Source organism: Akebia trifoliata, chromosome 4, assembly GCF_017979445.1.
Source record: "Akebia trifoliata isolate Shusen 1 chromosome 4, ASM1797944v1, whole genome shotgun sequence".
Taxonomy (NCBI): Eukaryota; Viridiplantae; Streptophyta; class Magnoliopsida; order Ranunculales; family Lardizabalaceae; genus Akebia; species Akebia trifoliata.
The window spans coordinates 21,626,478-21,645,901 of NC_141378.1; the positions used below are offsets into that span (position 1 = coordinate 21,626,478).

A 19,424-nucleotide genomic window follows, 5' to 3' on the forward strand; every position below is an offset into this window, starting at 1 on the left:
TATTCTAGCACGACTCTTAGTCCTCCAAGCAAACCTACATGGTAAAATCCATTGATAGAGTCAAAATTCATATTTAAATAAATCGATAAAAGAAGCATGAAAAAGCTACTTAGAAGATATACAATTGTGGCCACGTGGATTTTTATTTTGATCCACGTGGGAACCACATCTGGACTACTATGTATGGGTCATCACCATTAATAAATTCAAAGTATCATTGCCACTCATGAAGATTGAATGATGCATTATCAAATAATTTTATATAAAAAAATAGAATCAATTATCAAAATGACAAAGTAAAGTTGAAAAATTATTAAAATGACATTGTTTATTTTAATTTCGGAAAAGGTAAATTACCATTTTCAGAATTAATATTTTTACCAAAATAATAAAAAATTTAAATAAATATTAATTTTTTTTGTTATTCTTAACAATAGTAAATACTTTCAATGTCTTAGTTTCAATAAAATATTGAAGAAAAAAAAATCTATTTTATAAAATAGTGAATTTTTCCCACTTTAATAAAAATATTTTATTTTTAAAACGGTAAATTATTTATTTCAAAATTAAAATAAATAATGTACCATTTTGATAATTTTTCAATTTTCAATGCATGTTTTGATAAATCACCCTATAAAGTGATTTGAACTAAATCAAAGGTTGAGACAAGAACTTTTTTTAACCCAATCAAGAGGAGAGAATGTGAATTAAATACATTTTAAAATCTATTCCCAAACCCAAGAGTATATTAAACAAATTTCAAAATCTTTCATTCTATAATAGCAATGGAGAAATTCATGCACTCTGCGTTTTGGTGTATATTTGATATATTCCCTAGGTTTTTCAATGGATGACATGCCCCTGCTGCTCCTTAGACATCGATCTTCTTTAATAGGCTAATAAAAAATGACCTAAAGGCATATTTATTTTTCTTTCCAAACTAGTGGTCTTCAATTTTTTTGATAAAATCCTTTACCCTCATGTCTACTTAATCCTCAAGACTCAAAACTATGATTTTTTACCCTCACTTCACATTGCTCCTGAGTAGTGTCTTGATTTTCCGACTAAGACAATAAAATTATAAAGAACTTCAATCTCACCAGAGAAGGCGCCTTCCTTCGTCAACCTTAAAGTGACAATACAATTTTAGGCTAAAAATCATTTTTTACAAGGACTAAGATAAGGAATATAATAATGGATTGAGTATATTGAAAAGAATTCATCATTAGAGGTGGAAGATAACAAATCAAGTATTTTAACTAGAGCTTGAAAAAGAGGGTATTTATGACATTTTATCAATATATAAGAAAAGACCAAGGACAAGGAGGCCAGCAATTAGTTTGAAAACATAGAGGTTTCTTAAATATTTATCGAAACATGAAGGGGTATGTCTAAAGTCATCCTAAATAAAATTTTAATTTTAAATTCCTCAAGTGTGGATCGATCTAGAACTTTGGCGAAACGAAACGACATCCAGAGAGGCCTAGAACTTCAGACTCTTTCAACGGGTCCTCTTAATAGCCACGTGTTGTGTCGACACGAAACGATACCGGTAAAGCTGGACTAGAACCCACGACATCTTTCTACACGAAAAATTCTAAAAGCGCCTCTTTCCTTCTCTCGCAGTTACACTCAACCAACCGTCTTCTCGATTTCTTTGAAACACGAGGAAATAAAACCGCAATGTCCTTCTCTGTTTCTCGCAGAAAACCCTAATTCTCCATTTCTTCGATCTTCTCGGAACGTGTCTTCGTCTAATCTCTCATCTCTGCTAAGATGTGGCAACCAACGTACGTTAAAACCGACGATGTAGAGATCGGAGGCAGGCCGCTCTATCCGGTCATGCTCGATAGTCCCGAGCTTCGATGGTCCTTCATTCGAAAGGTCTATTCGATCTTGAGCATTCAATTGCTCCTCACTATTGCTGTTGCATCGGTTGTTGTTTCTGTTCGCCCGATTTCGAATTTCTTTGTGTCATCTGGAGCTGGATTGGCGGTTTACATTCTTGTCATAGTTACGCCCTTCATAGGTAAAATTTCAAATCCTGATAAATATAATGTTTTAAAGCGAATTTTTACCCCCTTTTTTTTTCTTGTTAATCTCGGTTGAAAATATCATCTCAAGGAGCTATTTTACCGTTTTTTTAATTAAAATTTTGGCTTTTCTTTTCTTCTTTTTTTTGGGGATTTTTTATTTGAATCTCGGCTGAAAATATGGTTTCAAGGAGCTAGTTTTACAAATTTTAATTGAATCTTTGGGGCAATTTATTATTATTAATTTTTTTTTTGTTTGAATTATTGCAGTTTTGTGCCCTTTGCAATACTATTATCAGCGTCATCCGGTGAATTTGCTTCTTCTTGCGGTGTTTACAATTTCACTTGCCTTCGCTGTTGGATTAACATGTGCGTTTACAAGCGGTAAGAGAACTATCCAAAACTATGCTCTCCACTTTTTTTATTTTTATTTTTTATTTCTACGAATGAGAGGCTAATAATCAAAATGAAGATCATAATTTGGTATTTAAAGTTTTATGAATTGAAGAAACTATAACTTCATTTCTAAGCAAGCATACAAAATTGGTGAAAGAAACCGTGTCCCATTGATCAGACTTTAAAATTATAACGCTAATTTTATTAGTAGGAAATTCGTTAATTTTAAAATTTTAATTTAATTTTGGGGTTAGGATGATAATTTTGGTGTTTTGTTTTGTGAATTGAAGAAACTATAACTTAATTTCTAAGCAAGCATATATAATTGGTGAATGAAGCAGAAAAAAGAGACCAAGTATGACCTTGAATAGCATCAGATGGCAAACCAAGACCTTTCGGGCAAAAGAGACTGAGTTTAACCTTGAATAGCATCAGCTAAAAAGCCAACATCCATCAGTCACGCCCTTTCTGATACCGTAGGCCAATCAACTCAATCACCAACTCGGCATGGCCAGTATCTTAAGCAGCAGCATTTTCAGTATCTGAGCTAGCCTGCTAAGTTGACTCAGCTCCAGTAGATAGATATAGCCATACTTAGCTAAACTCTCTATTCAGTCGGCTCTCTCTCTTGACAGATCCTCTGTCAGTGCCTTCGTTTGCTGGGCATACTGAGAGACAGTGGAATACGAACACCTTCTTTAGGGAAGGCACGAATCCCACTGTAGGATGATAATTTTGGTGTTTAAAGTTTTGTGAATTGAAGAAACTATTACTTCATTTCTAAGCAAGCATATATGATTGGTGAAAGAAACCATGTCTTGTTGATCAGACCTTAAAAATTATAGTGCTAATTTTATCAGTAGGAAATTTGTAATATTTTAAAATTTTAATTTAATTTTGGGTTAGGATGATAAAATATTTGGTTGTTACTCCTCTGCATTGCAACTTTAAAGACAGGCTTACCTATCCCCCAAAAAAAAGAGACCTTTAAAGACCCTCCTCTACAAAATAACATTATTTCAAATCTTGGTATTTCATCTCGTCTTATTCATGGACGATACCAAGTTGTCTTGATGAGTCATCTCGGTCAAGGATGAGACAACCAAGATTTATTCATATTTACTTCCCAAAAATCCTATCTTGTTGTTGAACTTTGAAAGTTGATGGAGGTAGAATCTTTGGTTGAAAACTAGGGTAAAAGAAAAAATGTACCTTGATGGTTTGGGTGGAGAAAACTCAATGTAAAGCTCCATCTATCTTATTGAAGTTTGTAGGAGATATAATCTTTGGTTTAAAACTAGGGTAAAAAAATTATCGAAATAAATGGGTTTGGGTGATGAAAAATCAATGTTGAATTCCATCTACCTGCTCTTGAAGTTTGAAGGTTGAAGGAGAGGATCTTTAGCTGAAAACTAGGGTTAAAAATTGTACTTTAGATGTGTTTGGGTGGAGAAAAATCAATGTAAAAGTCTTTGTATTTTACTTTTCGAGAATCTTATTTTATTCTTAAGTTTGAAGGTTGAAGAAGAAAGAATCTCAATAGTTTGAAAACGAGGGTAAAGGACTATTTTTGGGGAGAAAATCTAATTTAGGAAACAAAAACGCAGAAAAAATCATCAATATCCTCGGCATTTTCAAAACTGATGACATGGAGGCCTACATCTAAATCACCTTTTGTTTCCAATTTTTTGTTGTCTCCATGGATATCTTGGTTGTCTTGTTTATATTGTTTGAGGGTAAAGGACTAGGTTTAGGGAGAATCTAATATTGGAAACAAAAATGCTGAAAAAATCTTAAATACCCTTTGCATCTTCAAAATTGATGACATAGAGGCCTACATTAAATCACCTTTTTTTTTGGGGGTAGTGTATCCGTGGATATCTCAGTTATCTCGATTATATCGTCCAAGATTTATGAAATAGTTGGCTTAGATATTTGATACACCTAATGATTTGATGTGAAGATCTTATCACATTGGATATCCGTCTCGTTCACCACCAAGATCGAGATGACTTGGGGAGTCAATTTATTCTCAGACGATACTTAAAAACCATGCAAAATACTCACCATCCTCATTTTTGAATGTTTTTTAAATGACCAAAATATCCTTTTAAAGCAAAAAAAAAAAAAAAAAAGTGCCATTAAATTTTTTTTAAAACCATGGTATGATTAAGCTCTCTTTATTACTTCTTATCCCTTTAATCTTCAACTTCTCCTCTTGTCTTCTTCCATAGTCACCTTCTTATTTTTTCCCACCTTGAATCGAGTATAGGAAAACCTAATCATCTAATGGGTTGACGTAGAAGCACTGAAGTGAATTAGTGATGGATTTTCATTCACAAATTCATTTTTATCTAAAATTAGAGAGGATTTAGTCACAGTTCTTGAGGTTTGAGCGGCAATACTTATGGTGAGGGGTAACTTCAATTTTTTTTCCTGTTTGTTAGTCGAATTTTTGTCTTTAGAAACGAAGTGGATCTTGAATCTTATTGGGTTTCTGATGCAAGACCGTAAATGTTACCATACGATGATAAATCAGAGATCAGATTGAATTAACATAAGCAGTACAAATATAAATCATTAGCTCATACATTCGTTGATATGCAAGAGAATCCAAGCGATAATCAAAATAGCCTTAAAGTTCGTCACAATCCCACAGTAATAGCTATTTAAGTACTAACGATAGGTTCTAATGGAAAACAAGTCTTCCTTTAGCTTAGGGTTTCAATTAGATGTTCAAAAAAGATTTATAGGTTCAATTTTAATGCAAAAATAGTCAAATAAGTGGTGCTGATTTATGGGGGCAGCAAGTTAATAATGTTTGGAGGAATTGTAGGTTAAAAACAAATGGAAGGTGAGTAGCGTTTTAGATAGTAAGGAATGATGTGGTTCGAGTAGGGAAGGGTTAGGTCGGGTTTTTATGGGTATTAGGGTTAGGTTTCAATGAAGAAGAGAATGTCGATGGGGTTTTGATTTATAGAGTGGGTTGGGTAGGGTTTATGGATGTTTTAGAGGTTCAAAACAGAAATTTAATAAAGAGTGAGAAAGAAGATGTTAAGGAAAAAAAAAAAATACCCACCTCGATTGAGAAATCGATAGAGAAAACAAATGTTACCTTGGACTCACTTCAAAATGGTCTCACACCACACCATAAATGGGAATATCAAAGTTTCAATCTCAAGTTTATTCATCGTCGAAGAAAATTACATCAAGAAGCAAGTATTTATAATGTTCTCTAAACCCTAAATCTAATCTCAAACATCCGACTAGAATAAGGAGATCCAATGGTTATAAATAACTTTAAAATAATTAAAAAAAAAAAAAAAACAAAAGCGGAAATACCATCTATGTCCCAATCCTGTAACTTTATTTTCCTTGAATTTCCAGCCTATGTAAACTCATTAAAAAATCAATATAAAATTACTAAATTGCCCCCTAACACCTATATTAACATTATAGGCTAATAAAACATCAAAATAAGCTCAAAAAACATAAAATTAAAGCTCCTAAAATAGAAAACTAAATAAAAATTAAAATCTACCATTCACTATTTAATGTCCCTATCAATTCTCCTCGACTGGGAAGATTTCACCACTAGCGAAATAAAATTGTAGTAATTCTCGTCATTGGTTACATTTTGCATTAGTTTCTTTATGAGTTTATGCTATTTTGAATCTCTTTGAAGGATATTTAATTTTTATATGAATGTCTCTTCTTGAAATAATTTTTGTGAGAAGAGATTTTTTGCCTTGAGATGCCTTATATTGATTCTATTACGAGAGTGAACTTGAATTTCGATTAGGTTATTTATGAAAAGCATTATGAAGCTTGATATTTGAATGTTACTTGGGTTTCGGTAATCCATAACAATGAAGTTGTTGGAGCAATGTTTTTGTTCTTCCGTGTACTCGATAAGAGAACTTAGTATTAGGCCATAGAGCCGCCGTCCCTTTTCTTATTCTTTTAGCTGTTGAAGAGTGTGACAATGATATTTAGAGCGGTTGTGAGAGGTAGGTTGGAAGGATTTAGGATGAAGAAGGGTTGATGATAACCCATATACAGTTTGCCGATGACATCTTAGTGTTTGCCAATGGCTCCAACAAGCAATTTATATATTTTAGAGTTTCATTTTGTGTTCTGAAAGTGCTTCAGGTTTAGCAATAACCATGGAGAATAATAAGCATTTTGGGTTGGTGTGAGCCAACGTATGAATAGTTTTCCTTAAATCTTACTCTATAAGGTGGGTTTTCTCCCAATTGCCTATCTTGGGTTGCCTTTGGGGGCAGGACATTAGCTTAGGTTTATCAGAGGTCTAGTTGTGGAAAGGACTCATAAGAGGCTTGCAGCTTGGCAAACCAAATATCTATTTTAAGGAAGGATGTTGATTTAAATAAAAAATGTGTTATCAAGTATTGTATTATACATTCATATTCTGGATCCAATAGAAGTTGGTCATTGAACGAAAAAACAAGAGGTTTTTGTAGGATAATAAGAAGCTCCCCAAGTATATTATCTAGTCAAATTGGGGTTGGTTTACAAACCCAAAAAAATGGTGGGCTTGATATTAGGAAATAGGAATATCAAGAACAATTGAGCTCTGTTGGAGAAGTGGTCGTAAAGATTGGGTTGTGGTGTCTATCAAGTCTTTGAGGAAAATCATTTTACAAAGGTTTGGTTGTGACGTTGGGTGGTAGAGAATGGCCAAGATAAAGCTCCTCACGGTACGGATGCGGAGAGGCATCCTCAAGGAGAGGAATGAGTTTAAGAGAGATTGTTTTAAGCGGTTGAGACTCTAGAGTAATATTTTAGGATTGATGGTGTGGTGACTCTCCTCTAAGATCATGTTTTCTTCTCTTGTTCTCCTTGTCAAATAAGAAAAGCTACTCTCCAATGTTTGGCTGGGACAGATGAGTCATTTCATGGAGTATCTGGTTTGCAAGTCTGAACAAGTACAACAACTTGGGTGGCTATAGGTAATAAATAGTGGATCAAGGTGTTTGATATAGGTCAATGCTCATTGGAATCGTTTTGGTGTATGGTTCTTCCAAGGATTAGCACATGGACTGTGTAAACTCTTGACAATGTGATGGTGATACAAAACACACCATCACAACAGCATACCTGAGTAAGTGCAGAATGTTTTTCACCTTGCATACATGAGTCACCAGTGTTACGTTTCATCGATACAAAAGCAGTCACTTGGTCCACGTATGGTCTATACAAGCTCTTAGATGGCTCAAGAACAAATGACCTACAATCGGAAAGAATTCTATCAAGAGACTGTTCCCACCATTTCCGACCCAATTTTGTAATAAAGTTGGTTAGGTTCAGGGTCTTCGAAAGATCTATTTGTTTTACAGAACTGATTCAACCATTGATCGATTGAAATACCTGTTTCTCAGAACCATTTTAATAAAATACAAAATTTTGCAATCTTTCCGTGAAGATATAATTTTTGGGGAGGGTCATAATTTTTATCCTGTGAGAGATTTTCTAATAAGAAAACCTTAATTTTATTGTTTAATATTATCATTTTCATGAAAATGAAAAAGGTAATTTTGCAAAATTGTGTTTTATTTTTAGAAGTCAAACCAAATTGAACCTGGTTCCTACCGTGGACAATTTTTTTTGACAAACTTGTTGGTCCAATCCCCAGTTGTTGGGTTCTCAAAACATTGGTTGAGTGACACCTTTGATTATCTAACTGTAACATAGGTTGACATGTGTGTTCTGTTTAGGTTTTTTTGAGAATATAATAAAAGTTTATTTTCAACTGCCTACAGGAAAGGTTATATTGGAATCTGCAATTCTAACAACGGTGGTAGTTGTAAGCCTCACTCTCTACACATTCTGGGCAGCAAGGAAAGGCTATGATTTCAGTTTTCTTGGACCTTTTCTATTTGGTGCAATCATGGTGCTCATGGTCTTTGCTCTCATTCAGGTATGATAATAATAATAATAATAATAATAATAGAAGAGAAGCGGATTGCATAGATTTCTTCACATTTTGTCAGTTTCTTGAAGTTGTTTTTTTTCCTTGTCTGGCAGTCCTTCTTCCCCATGGGGAAGACCTCAATGATGATCTATGGGGTGTTGGCATCAATTATATTCTGCGGTTATGTCATATATGACACAGACAACCTGATAAAGCGTTACTCCTACGATGAATACATCTGGGCATCTGTTCTCTATATCTTGACGTCATCAACCTCTTCCTCTCTCTGCTCACCATCTTCAGAGCAGCTGATGCTTAAAAGCTGTTTTTAATCAAATTTAGTTAACTGTGCTAATTCCATTGTAATATTTGAATTTCAGATGCTTAATACCCCATCCCTGCCCCCCTTCTTCTTCTATTGGTAACATCTTTATTGGATGTGTTCTCTTCCAAGTGTTCCAAAATAGAGGCATTGTTAGACTTTGAAGCCACACCAACTGTGCAATTCTTTGGTGATTTAGGTAGGAATTGTTGTGGCATTAGCAAAAGTTGGTGTGGCAATAGGAGTTCTCTACTTGGAAACTCTAATATGTATGGATGCAATGCGAAACATTAGTGTACAAATGCAGAAATTCTTTGGACGCTTGGATGAGTAGAATTCATGCTGAATGGTAAATAATGCATTCTCATCTTAACTTCCGGTAGATGAAACTTGAGAAAAGAATTGGGAACGGACAATCATGTTAGATTTCATATAATCTAAAGATTGAACAATCATCAGATGCGCTGTGTGTATTTATTTCATATAATCCAGATTGATCAATTATAGGATGCTGTATATATTCAGGGCATCTCAGTTCAAAATATACATCACCTTGAGATTCTTGTGAAATTGTGGATCAACTTCTCTCCACAAAAGAATTCTCCTGCAACTCTTTTTTTAACTGATTATCAAAGTCTTAACAAAATCTAACTATTAAGTTATAATGTGGTGTTGAAAGGCTCTAATTAAAAGGCTCAACCTCTCACTTCTTTTTTGGCAAAATATAAAATACACATTGACCTAGAGAGGATAGCACTTTACTCATTTGGCAAAATATAAAATACGTTGATCTGGAGAGGATAACACCTTTTTTATTTGCTTTTTATAATTAGAACTTTGTGGTCTGTTATAATGTCAATCAATGGTAAACCTATTTTTAAGGAGATCATTGACTATGTGATAACACCATGTGATCGATAAGTTGCTTGGCAATAAAAATGGCATCGTTAAAATATCTTCGCAATGAAAATCATATTAATTATGTATAATGATTTTTTGATGCCCTCTCTCTATCACGAGTCCTTGACGTGTCAGGATACACAAATACACATATTTATAAGAATGTACAGTTGTGTATCCCGAGGATATCACGTTAGGGGGTTTGTCAGACGGGGCAAGAAAAAAATCACAGATTCTAATTATTTTTATATAAGTAATAATTTTAATCTATAAAAAACTTGTAATATCTTAGATTATTATTATTATTATTTTTTAAAGTAATATAATTGTGACTCTTCTTATTATTCTATTCAGAAAATATTTATTGGTAAAAATAAAGAAAACGTGTCGTTTGAGCAATAAGGAAAACGTATTGTTTTGCGTCAGCAAAGTTTTACTTTTTTTTTTTTTTTATAATCTTCAAAAAAAAAAAATGACGATTGTTGCCTAACTGGGCCATCATCATTACATATTCTTATTTCTTAAACAAAACTCATCATCGTCAAGTTTCAACTGAACCGAACCGGTCTTTAGGCCGGTTCAGCGGTCGATCTCAATTCTCGGTCGATCTCAATTCTCAATTCTCTTTCCAAATTTCTGGTTATTGACCCAAATGAAGTGAAGTCTTCTCTTGCAAATTGCAATTATTCTTCAAGGTAAGATCTTTCCATCTCCTTCATCGGCCAATCTCATACTTCTTAAGACTCCAAATCTTGATTGCGTTCTTGAAATTTTTCTTTCAACGAACATCTTTGGATCCTTAAGCTCTTTTCAGATTCTATCCTGATTTGAACTTCTTTTTCCAAGTTCCAACAGATCTCTCATTCGTTTTTTTTTCTAATTTATTTATTATTTTGGTAGATTTGAAAAAAAAAAAAAGAAAAAAATGAACTGGATTCAGCGCAAGATCTACCTTTACAATGTCACTTTTGGACTTTACATGTTGGATTGGTGGGAACGCCAGCTCTTCAGTATCCTTTTTTTCGTAACCATGGTTTCGAAATTCCACCTAAATTTCATTCCTGTGAAATTAAGCTACATAAGAATTTTATTTTTTTATTTTTTCCCCCATAATTTACTAGTTTTTTTTTTTCCTGTAATTTCAGCGTCAATTGCTTGATTAATTTTATTTGTTTTCGTTTTGGCTAATTTCGAAATCAAAGTGTGGAAAATGAGCGATTAGTGATTTTAAGGATCAAATTTTACAAGTGATATTTCAGTTTTGCACCATGAAAGGAAATTTAGTTATCTTTTTATTTTTATTTTATGGATTTGAGTTTGTTTTTCATAACTCCAGTAGATATATTGATGATTTTGTTGCTATGGTTTATTTGCTACAATGGATCACGGTCTGCCACAGAGTTCTACAGAAGGTATAATATTCCTGATTTTGTTACCAAGAAATTGAGTTTCTGATTTTATTTGCAATTAAGATAAGATAGAGAATTTATTCACCTTTGTTCAGTATAGCATATTGGGGATTGATCCAGATATATACTTTATAAAGTTTATGTGAATGTATCCAACTTTATCTGTCTTAAATTGATCATATTGTTCAAAATAGATTCTAGATAAGAGAGTGAAATATTAGGAATCCCATTCCCTGCTTCCGCTAATAGTATAGTTCAATTTCTAGTTTTTATGAGACTCCCACTCTCAACTTTATCACAGCTGCATTATTTCTTTAATCTTTGCAGTAAATTGAATTAAGCTTCCATGTATGTTTTTCCAACAACGAATGTGTAGTTCAAATGATGCAAATATGTTAGTGCAGTTCCTTTGACGCTTATAATGGTAGATTTATTCACGCTTCTTCATCATCCTCTCTAACTATTGAATATGCCTTCTTTTAGATATGAAGGTTAAGTTGACATTGACATTCTTATAGGAACGACATATCTTATAGCATAGATTCTTTTTTCGCATTGACCATTTATCTACACACATAATGTCATCCTTCATTTTAGTGGTCTAATTATAAATTAACTTGTAAAATAGGGTTTGGTGCGTCACAGCCTCCATTTACTAATTTCTCAAGTTTTTGAACCAAAAGATTCTTAAGGTATTGTTGGCCGATCCAATGGGTTTCGCGTGTAAGAAATGTAGATATGCGAGCTCTCTATTTCACCCGGCCTATATTTGTAGTGGCAGTATCAAGGTTTAGCATGTTCTTCATCATGTTTTAATTCAGGGAACTGCCCTAAATCTTCTTCTTCTTTGAAAAAGACAAAAGAAAAAGAAAAGAGTTGTTGGACAGCTCTATCTCATACTATGTTGTATGTATGGGCATGTTGACGTTTTAGGCTTCTCGAAGGCGCTGTGTTAGACCCATGGTATCGTGCTAGGCACTAACTCACATGTCCTCATCATAGTGACCTAGGTAGCACCTAACATTAGTGTCATTGCCATATGGATTGAAAAAGTTGACCTTTTTAGTTTTCCATGTTTCAAGTACCAATAGAATGGATCAATGGTTGCTTCTGTTTTCATGCGTTCTAAGGAAAGTTGCTAGATATTCTATGAAGTTCATTTCCTGTGTTTTGGAATTTCATACTACCTTGATTCTTCAGGTCATAAGACAAGTTATTTTGTTGATACTCAAGATCTTAAAGTAGGATGTCTTCTTGTTGTCACCCTTCATATTGTTGCTGCTGTTCGCATATCCATTGCTTCCAGTAAATAGCAATAAAGTTTTGGTTCTTGAAGGATGATTTACATTTTAGTACATTTGGATCCAAGAATTATATTGTTTTTGAGGTAGTGAGGGGATATTTAACACAACCATTAACAGAGACATGACTTTAGACAGAATTAATTGGAGAAACAAAATTCATTCAGCCAACCCCAAATCCTTGGGATAAGGCATCGACAATGTTGATGCATTTTATTGTTTTCAAAATTATTGCGCATGTATAATTTCTTGGTCCTTCGAAAAGGAGAGATTCCAGATATATAGGGTACACATACTACGTATCCATTCTTACCTTAAGTTTTGGTCTAGATGGCCACTACTGCCCTAGTATGGACAAAAGCTTGCTCCCTCCATTGCAAGCGTCAAGACTTCGGCAATGACATCATTGAGATGCCAAGGAGACATGCTTCTTGAAGTGTTGTCTTGTGACTTTTTTATAATCTCATTTGGTTCATAACTGATGGACTTTCTCTGTTCCTCATCATTTACAATTCTTATCCATCCATCTATTTTGTGCTGCTAATGTGAATTCTTTTTTTTTTGTTCATTCACTCTACTAGCAATATCTTTTGTCAAATTCCATAGAATAATCTAGAATGTAAGAATTGGGATTCATGTGTAAAGATTTGACACAATTTTGGAAAATAATCTATGCAACCTCCACTCTCATATTCATGAGGGCAAGAAGATAGACATAAATAAGTTTGGTTAATGTCCCTAATAAAACTCCAAACCATAAACAATCCTACGAGTTAGTGGTCCTTCGATGCCTCCTGATTGATTATATATATGAAGTACAAGAAGAGCTATGGTTTGGTTCAAGCCTTGAATTGGGTTCTTGCCTCTGTACTTTCATGTATTCTAGAATACATGAATTACAGTTTTTTTTATTTGATTTTTGGAGGACCTATTTAGAGGAAAGGTAATACCTAATTAGATTAGAGATTTGGGCACTATTCTTGTGCGAAATGAATCGTAATAATGCAAAATCAAGTAAGGAAAGTCGAGGCCATTGCCAAGGTATTAAATTTTTGTTTCAGTGTCTATATTGTGAGCCCAAAATCAAAATATTTCGATTATTGTGGAAATAAATAAAATTTTAATGGAGATATCGTAGAAATGAATTTTGTTTTCATTAAATGGTAGGAAATGATAAAATATGTGAAAACAAATGTTTAAACCAATAAACAACCATATGGATTGTTGAAATGAAGATCAATAGCATCATGCTACAATTTGGCGCAAGTAGATCTGGAAGTGAGGGGCAGAGCTACATAGGGCGAGTGGGGGCTTAACCCCCCACTGAACTTTTGGACAAAGACAATTTTGTCTTACTCCTCGATTTTGCAAATATTAGATACCCCTCTAGGTTGTATGATATGTGAACTCATCCAGCGAAGAAAAAACCATCATATACCGTAACTAAAATGACTAAAATAACCATGTATGCAGTAAAGTTGAAACTTAAATCCGAAGTTACTGAAATAACCTTTTTTTATATGTAAAGATAATTTCATTAAAAAAACGGAGGTCGAGCAGACCAACTAGAAGAAAGAACAACAAACCTAACCTTTTCTCTGACCTAATTAGGTGAATTCTGAATTTACTAAAAGGGAGCTGCTATCGGCAAGCCAACTTTTAGTTATTACACCCCAATTTCTTAAAGAGATTATTTATCACACCATAACTAAATATTAAACCACACTCTTCAAACATTACAAAGGTTTGGCTCAAATTATAATATCAACATTATAAAACAAATATAACACTCATTCAAATCATTTTAGTAGTTGTTTACAATTATGATTAGGCTCATAAAATCTGAAGTCCAAAAAATTAGAAATCTAGCAAAAAAAATGAGAGTTTCTATTGACACCCCAACTTTACTTATTCTTAACCATTCACTTATTTTATTTATTTTTAATCGGGGTGTAATAAGTAAAAGTTGGGGTGCCAATAGCAGCTCTCTACTAAAATACCTCTTTATATGTAGCCAACGTGCATAATTGTACCATTCCCACTGATGGAAGGAACCCAATTTTTGTTTAGAACTAATTGTTGATTTAAGGAAAATATTGAAATTATTTTGTCCATAAAAAATATTTAAATTCCTTGAAAAAAGCAAGATCTAATTATTTTACCTAAAATTAAAAAAATTTAAAATTTTTAATTCAATTTTGATTAGGCAATAATAGACTGAATTGGCTTGTTCAAGTCATTCTTGGATGAGTCAAATAATTTAATTGGAATAAATTTTTATAAATAAATATTATTTAAATTTATTATAACTCACGGTTATTATAACTCATCTTGGTATAATATCATTAAGAACTAGCGGGATATTCAATGTGAATCATCATTCACATTGCATTGTTCAAGATCCTTTGTGACTCATCCAATATTTTTAAAATATCAACGAAGCCAATAAAACTCAGCCAAATCAACTAGGTTTTGTCTCATTTGATAAAATAATTAATTTATAATATTTATTATCTTAACAAAATATAATATAATGACTAAACATCTTCTAACTCACCTTATTTAAAAATAATAATTAGAAACTGAGTTAAATGATTTATATAATTCATAATAGATAACTCGATGAGTCAACTCAATATCAATGGGTGACGAGACGAGTCAAATCTTGAGATCTTTAAAATCATGAAGGTGGATTACTAGATGCTCAATCACACACACACAAAAAAAAAAAAAATTAAAATCGGTTGATTTAGCTGAAATTCTATAAATTTGTCTGAGATTTTGAAATTATTGATAGTCATCAAATCTCATACATTTATACTGTAAAAAAGGATTGTTTTGAGCTCTAACTTTCTGTTTGGTGTATACAAAAGGGGTCTTTGTTTGATGTTTATGAATGCCCATTAATTTAATTAATAATTTGACTTGGAACCATGATACCTTTTGTTTTTTGGATTGCCGTCAATGAATTTTTATGCAATGACCAATTGATAATTAAGTGTATGATTTCGTGTGTTGTCTAGCTATCTAAGTCTTTCTAGGCACCTAAGCCATAAGGTTCACTTGCTCCTTACCTCATACAGGATTTTCTTGGTCAACTTAATATCATGATCATGGTGGTATCTTAACATTCTACAATTTTTGTTTGAAAATGAAAGTCATCATTTGTATAATGAGCCCAACATTAGTATAGAAGGAAGCCAAGATTACCGGTCAATCATTGTCAGCACTTAGCCCCCACTGACAAAAAATCCTGGCTCTGCCCATGTTGGAAGCTACAATTATATTTTGCATGCAAGTGAGAATAGTATCAACACTTCAACAACATATGCTTTAATATGTAAAATACTTGCTTAAATGAACTAAGTAGTAAAAATTGCGCTACATATTTTTTTTATTTTAATATGTATGAATAAACTACTAATATTTCCAATTGTTTGAACATAGATAATCGGTATATCATACAAACATGTTAGAATATGTCTGCATATTCTTAGAATATGTCAAAAGAAAATATTATATGCAGGATTGGACCCATAGCTTGGTTGGTTTGACTCATTGCAAAGCAACCTGATGCATTCTTTTGGATGATTATTAGAAATATGTCTGCCATAGTACTACACTTCACTTATTAGTTGATACTATGATCTGCGTCAATATTTTAATGCAGACTACAAGTCGCTGTTTTTTAACAGCCTTATCTTTTCTTTTCAGGTATCTTAAAATAAAGCTTGGGATCGATGGGCATTTAACGACCTGATGGTTGATTGTAACATGAAAGGGCAATGCCCCCTTCAGGTTCACTGCCTATCTCATAATGATTTTCGTGTGATCTCCCTTTCTTGTGGTTTTCTAAATCACTGTTGACTGTCTACTGTTATATGGACTACAAATATCTTTTTTCCTTGAATCTGTACAAAATGTCCCACATTTGCTTTGATCTTTACCATTCAATTTCCTGCCAACTGATCAATGAGTTGTGAATCAGAAGTGAGAAATCTATAATATTCTTGGGATAAGACATTTTGATATTGTTAGGAAATTATAGATAATGTTTGAAAAAAATTGTTGTTTGTTCTGCAAAACTTGCCACCCTGCACGGTTAGGGGTTGTATGTATGACCAGTTGTTGCAAGTACGCAAGATTGCATTTTGTGACTGTAGCATCTATTCATTTTATGGTGTGATTTTATAATAAAATCACTTATGGGATATATTCATATTATAATGGTGTGATAATATCACAGCCATATTATAATGAGGCTCGAAAAGATCTCTGTTCGGTAGACTCTTTATCTGTATCCATTTATTTTGTATATATATTCACGAAAATGCCATTGTACAAGGACCAAGGCATCTTTGTGTATTGTACTTGGAAGAAAATAATAAATGCCTTTAAGGATATTTTTGGAAAATCTAAGGTTGTGGATGTTGCTTAGTCCCATGAAGCCTTGGATGACATTCCCTTGTATAAGAGTGAACTGATTTTATTTAACTATATATTTCAATTATACTTTCATTAATTTCATGCACATAGATAGATTGTAGTGTTCCTCCTCAACCTTGTTATGGTTCTATTCAAAATCTCTAGTTATGCACAAAAAAAAAAGGGTTCTTGATCGAAACTATTTCTTATTGAAGTTAATATTTAATATCTTTTTAGCATTTGAAATTTTCTTATATTTGGAAGGATTTCCATGAATTCTGTAATTTCACCAATAATTTTTTTCTTTCAGTTACATCATTGTTACTTCCTGGATGAAATAATTATCAATATATTAGTACAATATTTGTTATTGGGCATATAAAAAAATTAAAATGTGTTTTAAAAAAAAAGTAGTCAACAAGTGGATGGAGCAAGATTTTTTTGAAGACCCAAAAAAAAAAGACGTGTAGAAATAAGAATTGAACAGATTTCAAGAGAAATAAATGATTCAATAATCTGCAAATGCATTTCTTAAGGCCAAATTGTGGAAAGGCGCATAAACAGGCCTATATAAAAGGGATGCTATAAGTATTCCGAAGTAGGCTATACTGACTGAAAAAATTGCATTTGTCAGAAATTCATACCAATCCACGGAATTGTTAGAATTTGGATGTAAAAGGTTTATAGACGGAGTTAACCATTTTGATAATATATTCAAATCCATTCCTCCTTGATCAAAAGGAATTCCTATGGATCCAATAATCCTATGCAGACTATATGTACATCCGTTGGCACATGTTACATCGTATCCAACATGCCTATTCTGGGTATTACCAACCTCTTCGACTTGAGTGGGTTAAAAGCACAGACTGTATTTGCACCGTCACCATCTTTGAATAAAGTATTTTCTACACAGATTTCCTACAATTAGGGAGCAGGTTATAATATTTAGGTGTTGGTTTGGATGAGATCTTGGAAATGCAATCAACACGCTTAACAGAAGTATACGCGCACTAAGGACAGGGTTGTATACGTGCACCACTTAAAAGTCTTGAGGCTTATCGAAGCTGAGCCTTGATCTTGACTTCAAAAAATCAAATCCAACCTCCAATTTTTTGTTCTGCTTTTGTTATTTTGTCTTACTTATCTACCTTTTCTCGTGTTATTTATTTACTAAAACTTTTTTAAGCTGGGGTGTTTTAAGGTCAAGAAACAAAAGATTTAGATAGAAATCTCCACAAAAAAAAATCTCTTAAATCATATTTTCTCCTTAAACAAAGATTTCTTCAATGTGCTCCCAATATTCATCCGAGTTGAATTCTCTTATTTCTTATGAGTTTCTCACGAAGATTTATGTCAAATAGGATCATCAAACCTAAACTTTACTTGGTATTTAAGGTATGTGGTTATTTTATATATTTTCTTTAAATTTTTGGAAAATTAAATATAATTCTCATATTTTTCTCTTGTTTTGTGTTTGTTCTTCTTAATGGCTAAAAGAAATGGTTAACAAGTGGGTAGAGGTGGAGTTAATTGAAGAGCCCCACTTGAAAGCATAGGTTGAAGTCGATGGATCAAATAACATTTTGGAGAAGTTGTATATTTATTTAGAATGTATGTATTGTTCTAATATAATAAAGATGGATGAAGTGACTCAAAGACAGCTTGTGTGCACTAGAAAAAATGTTGCTCCATGCTTAAATGCATTCGCAGACGTTAAACATGAGATGAAAGCTTATCTATTGAAGGGACAAGAAAAATAAGAAGATTAGCTAAATCATTTCGAAAGTTTGAAAAATGAAGGAGCATATTATGGTGATCCCATAAAGATATTGCTTCATTACAGGTTTTTTAAAATATATATATATAAAATGGCCATTTTAAAAATAAAATGGCCCTTCGCCTTAAGAACCCAGAACACCTCAAATGCACCTCAAGAACATTAAAACGTTGTAACATTGTATAGGAGATAGACGACCTTTGCCAAAACTCTCTAATTTAGATGATAATAAAACATTCGATCATGTTCTTTTCGATGGTTTGAAAAGAGTGACATCTTACTGATCTATGCTTGCCAGTTTCATTTTTATTTATTTTGATTTGAAAATAATATCATTGTCATCGACAGAATTTCTCACCAAAAATTTAGGGTCACATGAACGGAAATTGCTCTTTCATTCAATTTGATCCAAAGCCAAGTCTGGCTTTGAGAAGACTGATGGGCCAAATAATTATGAGTTCCCAATCTGATTTATTTTAGCCTAGGATCTCCGGTGCGGGACTCATGGATTGGCACTCGCACATCACATCTTGTATGTGCATGAAATAGGTTGACACTGCATTCCACGACGTTCAAACAAATGTAAAGCGCTGATTATAGAGATTTTGAGCCTTCTGCATTTTAGTCGAAGTTAAGCAAGGATTTTGTTAAGAGTTCCATTGCAAGACATCTTTTTCAGATGGGATTCCTTGTGTGATAGTTTAGATTTTTTTTTTTATTTTGGGCGGGGGGGAGGGGTGGTTACGCCTTTTATTTTGTTTGTTTGTTTTTTTTTCTTCTCTTCCCCTAGTATGGGGCCTCCTCAACCTCCTTTTCTTTCTTTTAATAATTTTTTTTTACATTTATAAAAAAATATATATATATATAAAGCGTTGCAGTTACCGACTGAATAAGGCATTCAAGATGCAGATTCAGACACCAAT

General features: G+C 33.0%; 2 protein-coding genes across 2 annotated transcripts; both read left to right on the top strand.

Annotated features, from left to right (window-relative positions):
• Nucleotides 1-1,502: 1,502 nt before the first annotated feature.
• On the top strand, nt 1,503-10,281 carry LOC147404463 (protein LIFEGUARD 4-like). Its single transcript, XM_086440441.1, is given in 5 exon segments — nt 1,503-2,029; nt 2,304-2,417; nt 8,213-8,370; nt 8,478-8,610; nt 8,613-10,281. Coding segments are annotated over 5 exon segments (729 nt in total). The 5' UTR covers nt 1,503-1,776; the 3' UTR covers nt 8,684-10,281.
• Nucleotides 10,139-16,325, top strand: LOC147404464 (uncharacterized). Its single transcript, XM_086440442.1, has 4 exons — nt 10,139-10,281; nt 10,487-10,596; nt 10,926-10,998; nt 16,011-16,325. Exons 2-4 carry the CDS (start codon nt 10,512-10,514, stop codon nt 16,054-16,056), a joined length of 204 nt encoding a protein of 67 aa, XP_086296568.1. The 5' UTR covers nt 10,139-10,281; nt 10,487-10,511; the 3' UTR covers nt 16,057-16,325.
• Nucleotides 16,326-19,424: the final 3,099 nt, after the last annotated feature.